Raw genomic sequence first — 15000 nt, forward strand, 5'->3', positions numbered from 1 at the left:
TGGCAAGTTAAAAGGAATTTAACATGGGCCTCTTTTCTGATATGTGAGTGTTGCTGTTTTGGACCAGAGTTTACCAGCGCTTCTAACATTGTGGTTTCCCTTAGTGGGCAATACTTCTTGAAAACGCACGATGAATCTGATATGTGTGTATAATAATATAGGTGTTCGTGTATATATATAAATGGAAACATATCCCCACTAACCGCCCTCTTCCTGCAACCGCCCCACAAAAAGTAGTTTAGTAAATCATGTAATCCTCATGCAGTTGTGTAACTGAGAGCTCTATTGCATATTTCTATTATGAGGCTGGAGCAGTTTCTAAGGTGAAGTATTTGAGTGGAGACAGGTTAAGAGTTTTTGTGCTAATGAGCAAATCAACACATACGCAGCCGATTCGGTAGGACTGGTACTTCTGACATGTGGAGTTTGGTGAATTACTGTAAGTAAAACACAGTAACACTTATAGGAACAAAATTCTTTCCCAACAGGCCTCTTCCCCCACTGTGAACTCCTACAACTTCAGAATGACTGCTTTAACTTAACCTAGCCTATCCTAACCCAACCAAACTTATTCTATCCTAACCAATCTCAACCTAACCTTATTTAACCAAAATTTACCTGACCTGACTTGAACCTAAACTAATCTAAGATTCTTTGACACTGTTGTACCTCATCATGACACATAAAAAAAACACACCACCCAAAGTGTAGTGAAGGGATCCGAAGTATCCACAATGGAGGAGGGGACCTGCTGGGAAAGAATTAAATTTCTGAGCAAATTATCGATATAGACAAACTTGTGAATGCAGGCTTACCAACGTAAAACTGTTTATCAAACTAATTTCAAATATTTCGTGTACTGTGCCATATTATACAAATGAGTGTTAGTATCGATACTGTATTGGAGTGCGTAAAATAGATAAATAAATAAGCACACACACACACACACACACACACACACACACACACACACACACACACACACACACACACACACACACACACACACACACACACACACACACACACACACATACATACACATACACATACACATACACACACACGCACACGCACGCACACGCACACACACACACACACACACACACACACACACACACACACACACACACACACACACACACACACACACACACATATGATTCGGTGGTGCGGTTGGTAGTCCCCAACTGTCACTACGGTGGTCCGGGTTCGAATCCTGCCCAGGGCTGAAATAATTTCAGTATCACTGCGCTTCGAGTCGTTTACTCCAACTCTCGTGGGCGGGGAGTTAGGTGTGTGTTTACGTGTAAGATCACAGTATTACCCATAGATCGGTCATACGAGCTTTAAGCTTTCTTCTGGGAGGGAAATAGCTGTCGTTCACGAGTCCAGCACGTGATTCAAAGACCAAAGTGAACACACAAACGCACACACAGGTATATATATATATATATATATATATATATATATATATATATATATATATATATATATATATATATATATATATATATTTATATATATATAAAACGCGATGGCACCCGGTAATCAGCTGAATCATGGATTCCTCCCATTGCATTGGTGGGACTTAGGTTTGCTTCTTCTTCTTCTTCTTCTTCTTCTTCTTCTTCTTTTTAGGTTCCTATAACATGGTTCTTATAGGCAAAATATTTCACATTTTGTACAATGGCCATATTACACAAACGAAGGGACATTTGTTTATTTTTTCATAATTGGTTATTTTTATTTATCTATCGGTGTATCTATCTATCTATATATCTATCTATCTACCAAAGGCTTTTTCCTCCTTACAAGGGAGGTAGCCAAATCAAAAGCGAAGGACCCACTGCCACCCATTCCACTCCTATCCACCATCCTTTCCTTCCTTTCATCTTAGCTCTTCATGGATGACGGGTCATTCCTGTATCCCGCCCACTGCCCTGGGTCAGGCTGGCTAACCCTATGCGATTTTATTTAGTTCAGAAAAACATCTGGCCCAAGAAAGTATTTTCAATTTGTCTAGCAATAACCATTGATTCTGTTCTTGTTGATAACATCACGACAAAGAGGTGGAGTTGTAGAGGCTGTAATTTAGGAAATTTAAGAAGGGTAGCAGAACAGAGAAGTAGTGTAAGTAGGGGATTAATCTTTAACCGCACCTCGATCTATCTCCGTTAATAACAACCAAATTCATTCAAAATGGCCGCCACTGAAAACCATCTGCTTCTCCGTATTTTCGTAAGAACATACGAATGGAGGCAACTGCAAGAGACCATAAGGCCTACACTAGGCAGTACCAAGTCCCTTACAAACTGTCATCCCTATCCATAAAAATATCTAATCTTCTCTTAAAACAACCAGTTCTTTCAACGTTCAATATTCCATTCGTTAACCATTCTCTTGGTAAACCAGTTCTTGCCTATTTCCTTCTTAAACCTAGAATTGTTCAGTTACTGTGGGAAAGAGAGAAAAAAATGTGTTTATGCGAACACTAAACCTGTAGTCACATACGATCGACCTATTAAAGATAGACCTATAACCTAGTACAAGAGGAAAGGCTTCTTCCCAGCTACGGAAGAAAAGATGGTTCAGACTTCACCATCTGCGACAGAGTCTTCTTTAAGCCAGATTGAAATCGCCAGAGCAATATCAATCAACTAACTGCCTGACACGAAATGGTTAAGATGCTTGGGCACGGGGGAAAATGCTGCAGTGTAAGTGATGAATTCAGGATAAGCCAGACCTGAGTGAGCTGGGCAGGGCCATTACTCACAGTCTGGCAGCCCTCGGCGCTCCAGAGGTTAGCCAGAGATTCATCAAACCTCCTATTGAACCCCGAGGAATCCATGAAAAAAGAATCTGCATTTTACGTCACAACAAAGTCCCCTAGTGCCGTAAAAGTGATTCACGGTATGCGTGTGAAAATTATTTTTCTAAAGGAAAATGAGGTAGATTATGCTAAGACACAAACAAACACACTCACACACACTGACACACACACACGCGCGCGCGCACGAACAGAGAGAGAAAGAGGGAGAGCGGGGGGGGGGAGGGGAGAAGAAGAGCATGACTTTGTGGCTACATGCACACAAAATTACTAGACTCCTAGCTTCCTGGATCTATACATAATATCTGCATCCTCAACGAAAGTGAACGTTACTGAAGAGAACGTTTTAGGGTCAAGATGCCATCTCCTTAGGGGGATTTGGAGGCAAACACTTCTTGTTGCTGATTGCATTCCAAACCTCCTCACATGGGCACGAGATGAACTATAAGAGGTAAATATTTGATCACATGTTCCACTGCTCCATACATTATATTGCATTGTATTTTACATTATATTGCATTGTATTTTACATTATATTGCATTGTATTTTACATTATATTGCATTGTATTTTACATTATATTGCATTGCATTTTACATTATATTGCATTGTATTTTACATTATATTGCATTGTATTTTACATTATATTGCATTGTATTTTACATTATGCATTGTATTTTACATTATATTGCATTGTATTTTACATTATATTGCATTGTATTTTACATTATATTGCATTGTATTTTACATTATATTGCATTGTATTATACATTATATTGCATTGTATTTTACACTATATTGCATTGTATTTTACACTATATTGCATTGTATTTTACATTATATTGCATTGTATTTTACATTATATTGCATTGTATTTTACATTATATTGCATTGTATTTTACATTATATTGCATTGTATTATACATTATATTGTATTGTATTATACATTATATTGCATTGTATTATACATTATATTGCATTGTATTATACATTATATTGCATTATATTATACATTATATTGCATTGTATTATACATTATATTACATTGTATTATACATTATATTGCATTGTATTATACATTATATTGCATTGTATTATACATTATATTGCATTGTATTATACATTATATTGCATTGTATTATACATTATATTGCATTGTATTATACATCATTGTATTATACATTATATTGCACTGTATTATACATTATATTGCATTGTATTATACAGTAGCGGCCAAAATATAAGGGTAAGTGAAAGCATATGTATTCAAATGCATATATTGAAATTAATACTCTACACAAGAACTTCATATTTTGTATACAATTAGATATACATTATATCTATATTACTTGAAAATTTGAAGCTTATGCAACTCATACAAAGAAAGTTAGTGATTAATAAACAAAAGAGTGTGTAACTTCTTGCGGTCAAAAGTTAAGGGTAGCTTAGAAAATAATGAAATTCAACTTATTTTAAAAGATAAATAGCAATAACATTAATATTTGGTGAACAATCCTTTATTGTCAATCACCTCCTGACACCTGTTGCTACATGAATTGATCAATTTCCTACAAAATGATGGAGTAACAGTGCTCCATTCAAATTCCAAGAACTTCCAGAGTTCATCTTGATTTTTTGGATTTTTTCGCTGTGCCCGTTCACCAATTATTTTCCAAACATTCTCTATTGGATTTAAATCCGGGCTTTGAGCAGGCCAGTCCATCACATAAAGTTCTTCTTCAGTAAAGAATGATTTGACCTTCTTGCAAGTGTGGCAAGGAGCATTATCTTGCATGAATATGGGACATTGAACCCTTGAAGATCTCAAATATGGAAGGGCATGCTGTCGAAGAATCTGTTTATACACCTCTCCGTTGATCTTCCCATGCAAGCGAACAAGAGGGCCAGTACTAGCAGCAGAGATGATCCCCCACACCATCACACTTCCTCCGCCGTGTTTCACAGTTTTCTTCACACATTTAACGGACAATCTTTCGCCAGTCGTTCGTCGGAGATAATTCCTGCCATCTGAACCAAGTAAATTAAACTTAGATTCATCACTGAAGTAAAGGCTTGACCACTGATCTTCCGTCCAGACAACATGTTCAATACAAAACTTCAAGCGGCTTTTTGGTTTTTCTTGGATATCAATGGTTTGGATGCAGGGACTCGGGCATTCAAACCAGCACTTACTAATCTCCGAGACACTGTTTTACGTGACACATCGCAGTCATAAGATGCATTTAACTCACGGGATATCTCTGCAGCGCTCTTGAATCTATCCTTCCGTGACAACCTTACCATAAGACGGTCCTGCTTAACTGAGGTTTTGCGTGGTCTACCAGTTTTAGGTGGTGAAATTATTGATCCTGTTGATTTATATTGAGCTACAATACGTTGCATCACACTCACAGACCTTCCTATCCTCTCTGCTATGACTCCATTTGAATGTTCATCTTTGTGAAGATCAACAATCCTCTGTTTATCTTGAGAAGACACCGGACGTCGTTTATCAGCAGCCATGCTTACAAGTTTGAGGTTCCAATATTTTAAACGCTAATTTTATGTTGCCGTTCTGATTTGACAATCTTGTAAAACATAGAAAGTCCTTTTTTCTAAGATACCCTTAACTTTTGACCGCAAGAAATTACACACTCTTTTCTTTATTAATTACTAACTTTCTTTGTATCAGTTGCATAAGCTTCAATTTCCAAGAAATATAGATATAAGGTATATCTAATTGTATATAAAATATGAAGTTCTTGTGTAGGGTATTAATTTCAATATATGCATTTGAATACCCTTACCCTTATATTTTGGCCGCTCCTGTACATTATATTGCATTGTGTTATACATTATATTGCATTGTGTTACACATTATATTGCAAAGTGTTACACATTATATTGCAAAGTGTTACACATTATATTGCAAAGTGTTACACATTATATTGCAAAGTGTTACACATTATATTGCAAAGTGTTACACATTATATTGCAAAGTGTTACACATTATATTGCAAAGTGTTACACATTATATTGCAAAGTGTTACACATTATATTGCAAAGTGTTACACATTATATTGCAAAGTGTTACACATTATATTGCATTGTGTTACACATTATATTGCATTGTGTTACACATTATATTGCATTGTGTTACACATTATATTGCAGTGTTACACATTATATTGCAGTGTTACACATTATATTGCAAGGTGTTACACATTATATTGCAAGGTGTTACACATTATATTGCAAGGTGTTACACATTATATTGCAAGGTGTTACACATTATATTGCAAGGTGTTACACATTATATTGCAAGGTGTTACACATTATATTGCAAGGTGTTACACATTATATTGCAAGGTGTTACACATTATATTGCAAGGTGTTACACATTATATTGCAAGGTGTTACACATTATATTGCAAGGTGTTACACATTATATTGCAAGGTGTTACACATTATATTGCAAGGTGTTACACATTATATTGCAAGGTGTTACACATTATATTGCAAGGTGTTACACATTATATTGCAAGGTGTTACACATTATATTGCAAGGTGTTACACATTATATTGCAAGGTGTTACACATTATATTGCAAGGTGTTACACATTATATTGCAAGGTGTTACACATTATATTGCAAGGTGTTACACATTATATTGCAAGGTGTTACACATTATATTGCAAGGTGTTACACATTATATTGCAAGGTGTTACACATTATATTGCAAGGTGTTACACATTATATTGCAAGGTGTTACACATTATATTGCAAGGTGTTACACATTATATTGCAAGGTGTTACACATTATATTGCAAAGTGTTACACCTTATATTGCAAAGTGTTACACCTTATATTGCAAAGTGTTACACTTTATATTGCAAAGTGTTACACCTTATATTGCAAAGTGTTACACCTTATATTGCAAAGTGTTACACCTTATATTGCAAAGTGTTACACCTTATATTGCAAAGTGTTACACCTTATATTGCAAAGTGTTACACCTTATATTGCAAAGTGTTACACCTTATATTGCAAAGTGTTACACCTTATATTGCAAAGTGTTACACCTTATATTGCAAAGTGTTACACCTTATATTGCAAAGTGTTACACCTTATATTGCATTGTGGTACACCTTATATTGCATTGTGTTACACCTTATATTGCATTGTGTTACACATTATATTGCATTGTGTTACACATTATATTGCATTGTGTTACACATTATATTGCATTGTGTTACACATTATATTGCAGTGTTACACATAATATTGCATTGTGTTACACATTATATTGCATTGTGTTACACATTATATTGCATTGTGTTACACATTATATTGCAGTGTTACACATTATATTGCAAAGTGTTACACATTATATTGCATTGTGTTACACATTATATTGCATTGTGTTACACATTATATTGCATTGTGTTACACATTATATTGCATTGTGTTACACATTATATTGCATTGTGTTACACATTATATTGCAAAGTGTTACACATTATATTGCAAAGTGTTACACATTATATTGCAAAGTGTTACACATTATATTGCAAAGTGTTACACATTATATTGCAAAGTGTTACACATTATATTGCAAAGTGTTACACATTATATTGCATTGTGTTACACATTATATTGCATTGTGTTACACATTATATTGCATTGTGTTACACATTATATTGCATTGTGTTACACATTATATTGCAGTGTTACACATTATATTGCAGTGTTTCACATTATATTGCATTGTGTTACACATTATATTGCATTGTGTTACACATCATATTGCATTGTGTTACACATCATATTGCATTGTGTTACACATCATATTGCATTGTGTTACACATCATATTGCATTGTGTTACACATCATATTGCATTGTGTTACACATCATATTGCATTGTGTTACACATCATATTGCATTGTGTTGTACATCATATTGCATTGTGTTGTACATCATATTGCATTGTGTTTCACATCATATTGCATTGTGTTTCACATCATATTGCATTGTGTTGTACATCATATTGCATTGTGTTTCACATCATATTGCATTGTGTTTCACATCATATTGCATTGTGTTACACATCATATTGCATTGTGTTACACATCATATTGCATTGTGTTACACATCATATTGCATTGTGTTACACATCATATTGCATTGTGTTGTACATCATATTGCATTGCGTTTCACATCATATTGCATTGCGTTTCACATCATATTGCATTGCGTTTCACATCATATTGCATTGTGTTGTACATCATATTGCATTGTGTTACACATCATATTGCATTGTGTTACACATCATATTGCATTGTGTTACACATCATATTGCATAGTGTTACACATCATATTGCATAGTGTTACACATCATATTGCATAGTGTTACACATCATATTGCATAGTGTTGTACATCATATTGCATTGTGTTGTACATCATATTGCATTGTGTTGTACATCATATTGCATTGTGTTGTACATCATATTGCATTGTGTTGTACATTATACTGCATTGTGTTGTACATTATACTGCATTGTGTTACACATTATATTGCATTGTGTTATACATTATATTGCATTGTGTTACACATTATATTGCAAAGTGTTACACATTATATTGCAAAGTGTTACACATTATATTGCAAAGTGTTACACATTATATTGCAAAGTGTTACACATTATATTGCAAAGTGTTACACATTATATTGCATTGTGTTACACATTATATTGCATTGTGTTACACATTATATTGCATTGTGTTACACATCATATTGCATTGTGTTACACATCATATTGCATTGTGTTACACATCATATTGCATTGTGTTACACATCATATTGCATTGTGTTACACATCATATTGCATTGTGTTACACATTATATTGCATTGTGTTTCACATTATATTGAATTGTGTTTCTCATTATATTGCATTGTGTTTCACATTTTATTGCATTGTGTTTCACATTATATTGCATTGTGTTTCACATCATATTGCATTGTGTTTCACATCATATTGCAGTGTGTTTCACATCATATTGCATTGTGTTTCACATCATATTGCATTGTGTTTCACATCATATTGCATTGTGTTTCACATCATATTGCATTGTGTTACACATCATATTGCATTGTGTTACACATCATATTGCATCGTGTTCTACATCATATTGCATTGTGTTACACATCATATTGCATTGTGTTCGACATCATATTGCATTGTGTTTCACATCATATTGCATTGTGTTGTACATCATATTGCATTGTGTTTCACATCATATTGCATTGTGTTTCACATCATATTGCATTGTGTTGTACATCATATTGCATTGTGTTGTACATCATATTGCATTGTGTTACACATCATATTGCATTGTGTTTCACATCATATTGCATTGTGTTTCACATCATATTGCATTGCGTTTCACATCATATTGCATTGCGTTTCACATCATATTGCATTGCGTTTCACATCATATTGCATTGCGTTTCACATCATATTGCATTGCGTTTCACATCATATTGCATTGTGTTTCACATCATATTGCATTGTGTTACACATCATATTGCATTGTGTTACACATCATATTGCATTGTGTTACACATCATATTGCATTGTGTTACACATCATATTGCATAGTGTTACACATCATATTGCATAGTGTTACACATCATATTGCATAGTGTTACACATCATATTGCATAGTGTTGTACATCATATTGCATTGTGTTGTACATCATATTGCATTGTGTTGTACATCATATTGCATTGTGTTGTACATCATATTGCATTGTGTTTCACATCATATTGCATTGTGTTTCACATCATATTGCATTGTGTTACACATCATATTGCATTGTGTTACACATCATATTGCATAGTGTTACACATCATATTGCATTGTGTTGTACATCATATTGCATTGTGTTTCACATCATATTGCATTGTGTTTCACATCATATTGCATTGTGTTTCACATCATATTGCATTGTGTTGTACATCATATTGCATTGTGTTGTACATCATATTGCATTGTGTTGTACATCATATTGCATTGTGTTGTACATCATATTGCATTGTGTTGTACATCATATTGCATTGTGTTGCACATCATATTGCATTGTGTTGTACATCATATTGCATTGTGTTGCACATCATATTGCATTGTGTTGTACATCATATTGCATTGTGTTGCACATCATATTGCATTGTGTTGCACATCATATTGCATTGTGTTGCACATCATATTGCATTGTGTGGTACATCATATTGCATTGTGTGGTACATCATATTGCATTGTGTTGTACATCATATTGCATTGTGTTGTACATTATACTGCATTGTGTTGTACATTATACTGCATTGTGTTGTACATTATACTGCATTGTGTTGTACATTATACTGCATTGTGTTGTACATTATACTGCATTGTATTATACATTATACTGCATTGTATTATACATTATACTGCATTGTATTGTATCATAATATCATATCATAATATTATATTATATTATATTATATTATATTATATTATTATATTATATTATATTATAATATATTATATTATATTATTGTTACGGACGGGCTGGTTATGTGAAGAGACGTTGCGTATAACGGATAAGTGTTTAAGAACCAGCTCACTTCTAGAAGCCACGGTAGGACTGAATTATCTGGTCAGGACCTAGATAATTCGTAAGACTAGTGGTAAAGTAACAAAAAAGATTCCAGGAAAGGAATATCAAACTAGTGGTAAAACTAGTAAACGAAATTATTAATAATATTTACAGGCAATAATAAACACAAAAGAGAATGGGCAGTTGGGTCAATGGGACCGTTACATGAATACAAGAATATGGAAAGTATCGTTCAAATACGAAGCACAAGATACGTACTGTATACAATGTGGTACTAAGTACAAATAGGTCAGGAACATATGTATCAAAATAAGTAGTAAGTACAAATACAAGTATAATGCAGTGGAAACGTATATAAGAAAGTAATGGAGTCAAAAAGGGGTGATCACTTCACACGAATCGTCTCATGAGTCCAACCTACGAGAGGTCTTATCATCAGAGCTAATTGCGAGAAATGACAAGGTGTGAGTGGTTTTCACAGCTTATATACCCACGGACCGGAAGTGAGATACTTCCGGTGAAGGGTGCGGGCGAGCGCAGATGAGGAGGAGAGCAATTTGTCACACGTCAACTTGGATAGTTTTAAGACCCTCGACTCGCTTGAACAATCTACTTATTTAGTAACTGTCAAATCTGTGCGCTCTGAATTACCTTAGGGACAAACAGCGAGGGCTGAACTATTTAGGATTACTTCGCTTGCCTGTTTGTTCTACTTACATCAAGAGTGCGCACGTAGGCAAGATTACATCCAGTGGACGGGCGTTACTACTAACATTGTTACAATACATACATGGACAATAAATGAACATTTTTATACATAATACAAAGAACACACAATTATATGACATAATAATTACATATATGACGTAATATCTAATATTACGTTACATTATATTATATTATATTATATTATATTATATTATATCATATTATATTATATTATATTATATTATATTATATTATATTATACAGGGTGTTCCAAAAAATTTGACGTCATTTCGCAGGCCAATAATTTTGGCAATTTTCGTTGAAACCTCAAATTTTCACAGCTTGCATAGAAACAGTTCAAGATTTTATGTTTAATGTTTGACATTTATCTCTTCAGGTTGAGAAATGTCGTTCACTTCAAAGAAAAGTCATTTTGCGTGTTGGAATATGCTCAAACACAGTCACCCAAGACCGTGCAGCGTGCCTTCTTTGCAAAATTTGCCAAAAATGCACCAACTAGTAAACAAATTTGGACCTGGCACCAAAAATTTAAAGAGGAAGGCTGCTTATGCAGGGCTAAAGGATCTGGACGGCCATCAACATCGGAAGAGAAGGTCGAGAAAGTTCGTGAAACATTCCTGCGAAGTCCCCGGAAGTCTGTAAGAAGAGCAAGTGTGGAAACCCAGATTCCTCGAACAACAGTTTGGCGCGTTCTGAGGAAACGATTGCAAATGAAACCCTACAGGCTACAGCTCCTTCAGTCTTTAAAGGAAGATGACAAGCGAAAACGTAAAGAATTCTGCTATGATATGCTAGAGAAACTTGAAGAAGACGAGTTCGATGAGCGTCTAATTTTTAGTGATGAAGCCACGTTTCATACGAATGGCAAAGTCAATAAGCATAATGTTCGCATTTGGGGCGAAGAAAATCCCCATGCCACAATTGAGCACGAGAGGGACTCACCAAAAGTGAATGTGTTCTGCGCCTTCTCCAAGAATCAAATTCATGGACCGTTTTTCTTTGAAGGAAATGTGAACGGGGATGTTTATCTGCAAATGCTTCAGAACTGGCTATTTGATCAGCTCATTGAAAATGAACATGAAAGCTTCATTTTTCAACAGGACGGGGCTCCACCTCACTGGAAGCTCACTGTACGGGCCTATCTCAATGAGAATCTGCCAGAGAGATGGATCGGGCGTGGTGGTGAGGAAGACAATTTGCTGCTGAAATGGCCACCACGATCACCTGACCTGACACCGTGTGATTTTTTCCTCTGGGGATATGTGAAAGGACTCGTCTATGTTCCCCCTCTTCCTGCTAACGTTGAAGAACTCAAGCAGAGAATCACTGCCGCACTGGAGAATGTTACCAAAGACATGCTGCAGCGTGTTTGACACGAGTTTGAGTACCGACTTGACGTGTGCAGAGTCACAGGCGGCGCTCATATTGAACATTTGTGAAATTTGTGAAATCGGTCATAGAATCTACAAATCTTTGTTTTTTTCTTTGAAATGTCAACTAATAAAACTTATAATGTTCAACATAAAGTTTGTGCAGTTTCATTGAGATGCACTGAGTAGTTTCCTAGATATTGGCATTTAAAATGACGTCAAATTTTTTGGAACACCCTGTATTATATTATATTATATTATATTATATTATATTATATTATATTATATTATATTATATTATATTATATTATATTATATTATATTATATTATATTATAGATAGAGTAGCCCGCACTTTGAAATACGTGTCCCAGAGATAGAAAAAAAAAAATGTGTGACGGAACAAGTCCTATCGGGACTGATGACACAAGGGTAATCACTCGACACGACGATAAGCCATGGTAAGAGAGGTACAAGGAAGACGCATAATTCCAAAATCAGAAATTAGAATAGAATTACTCATAAAGTATACCAAAGGTCAGATAAACAAATCAGAAATAAAGTATCATAGATCATGTTATAATAAAGATAATGGTGACGAAGTAGAACGTGGAAAGTCAATTAGGAAGTAGAAAGAATAGACAAACATATAGAAATGGATAACTCAATGAGTCTACTTGATAATAGGACAGGCAGTAAGAAAATAGAGAGAGGATCAAACAAAGAGTTCGGGTGTTGACCTAGGACTACAGGAATTTATGAACTAACTTACGTGTGATTATATTATATTTTTACAAGAACGGGTCTGAGTTTGGTTTAAAATTGTGTTACATTGTACTTACTTCGAATTGTTTGAAAAACTTGTTATGTTGGAAATATACAGAAAAACGAAACAAAATCTTGTACTTGCCAAGCTACCTTTCCAACATAAAACGGTGCCAGCAGTGGGATTCGAACCCACGCCTCCGAGGAGACTGGTGGGTTACAACGTCCTATATCAGTGCAGTGTTGATTCCATGGACACTTACGGTACGAGATTATTCTTTTATTACTAATTTCAATTTTTTTTTTTTTTTTTATAAAATTTCCTTTTAAAACGGTTACGCTCAGAGTAATTTCAGATGAAAGTTACAATTAAATTATATCCTTAGATGTACCTGCCATTAATTCTAAGTGTATACACTATGAATCTGAAACGTATGTGTGCATACATCTAATATGTGAAAATGGTGAATATAGATTACATATATGAATTAGCTTGAGCCTATGTATGACTTCCGAACTCAAAACATCTAAATGCATCTTTGTTGTAGTTCTACATTCATTAGTTTTGTATGTCTTTATGGGCAGAACCATATCAATGCAAAATCAATAGTAAAACGTGTTTTTACAGTTCTGATGTACTAGAGTCAGCACCGTAATAGTAGAGCGTCTGGCCCCCAGCTGGGACAACCGCCACTTTTGGTCGACATTCGTTCCTTCACCCCTTCCCTGTCGAGAGCTGCTTATCTCTTATGCCTGCCGCCAAGTGATTTCATTCATCTCTCCAAGAACTCCTTTGGTGATAATGGAGATCAAAACCATCTCAACAGGTTCCTTCTGAATCTTTTTATTCTATCTGTCGCCAGGCAATTTCATCCACCTCTGTGACAGCTCCTTGGTCAAGGAAGGGGCTAAGCTTATTTCATTCAACGCCTCCCATGACGAGGGATATTTATCATTTTAATCTGGCAGTCGTCAGGTGATTTTATTCATCTCCGTGGCACCTATTTGGTAAGGGTACCAAGGGGTACTTGAACGTTCATCCTATCTGCCCCCAGGCTATTCTATTCAGCTCTTCCTGTAGGACGTCAGAGTCACTCAGCTCTAGTCTCCATTACTCCGTTCTGTTGCTCTCCTTAAATGTCTCCTGTACTATCTCTATGACTCCATCTCTTGGGTGCGGTATTGATAGATAAGAACACCAGAACATAAGAACAGAGGAGACTGCAAAAGACCATAAGGACTACACTAGGTAGTTCCATGTCCATTACCACTTGTCATCCCCATCCATAAAGTTATCTCATCTCCTCTTAAAACACTCCATTGTTTCAACGATTACTATATGGTTCCTAAGTCTATTCCATTCGCTAAGCACTCAGTTCTTGCCTATTTCTTTCTTATTTTTCCTGAGTATCTGATGTATTGTATCTGATGTATTATTCTACATAGAAAACATGTTTGGCTACAAGGACTATCTATCAATCAATTTGTTTTACCTAGACAATATTTGCTAGGATTCATAACTAGAACTAGCATGTTCTTCATCATTTTCTCTCTTCACATTAATATATCTAACGATGTAATCTAGTAAAGAAAAATTCTATTATAATTAGTCTTTACAAAGTAAAATTAAACTTAATTCACATAATAA

At 35.0% G+C, this 15000-nt stretch overlaps 2 protein-coding genes across 5 annotated transcripts in view; both read right to left on the bottom strand.

The window, feature by feature from the left end:
• LOC143035118 (solute carrier organic anion transporter family member 74D-like) overlaps positions 1-15000 on the bottom strand; it is a 393158-nt gene that overhangs the window by 340110 nt on the left and 38048 nt on the right. The window lies entirely within an intron of this gene.
• Positions 4948-5352, bottom strand: LOC143034773 (uncharacterized). Its single transcript, XM_076201121.1, has one exon. The coding sequence runs from the start codon at positions 5350-5352 to the stop codon at positions 4948-4950; it is 405 nt and encodes a 134-aa protein (XP_076057236.1).

The sequence above is a fragment of the Oratosquilla oratoria genome, chromosome 18, assembly GCF_046742065.1.
Source record: "Oratosquilla oratoria isolate Oo_2021 chromosome 18, ASM4674206v1, whole genome shotgun sequence".
Lineage (NCBI taxonomy): Eukaryota > Metazoa > Arthropoda > Malacostraca > Stomatopoda > Squillidae > Oratosquilla > Oratosquilla oratoria.

What these genes read in the sequence shown, in the direction of transcription:
- LOC143034773 (XM_076201121.1), bottom strand. Translation starts at nt 5,352, where the DNA reads ATGGCTGCTGATAAACGACGTCCGGTGTCTTCTCAAGATAAACAGAGG.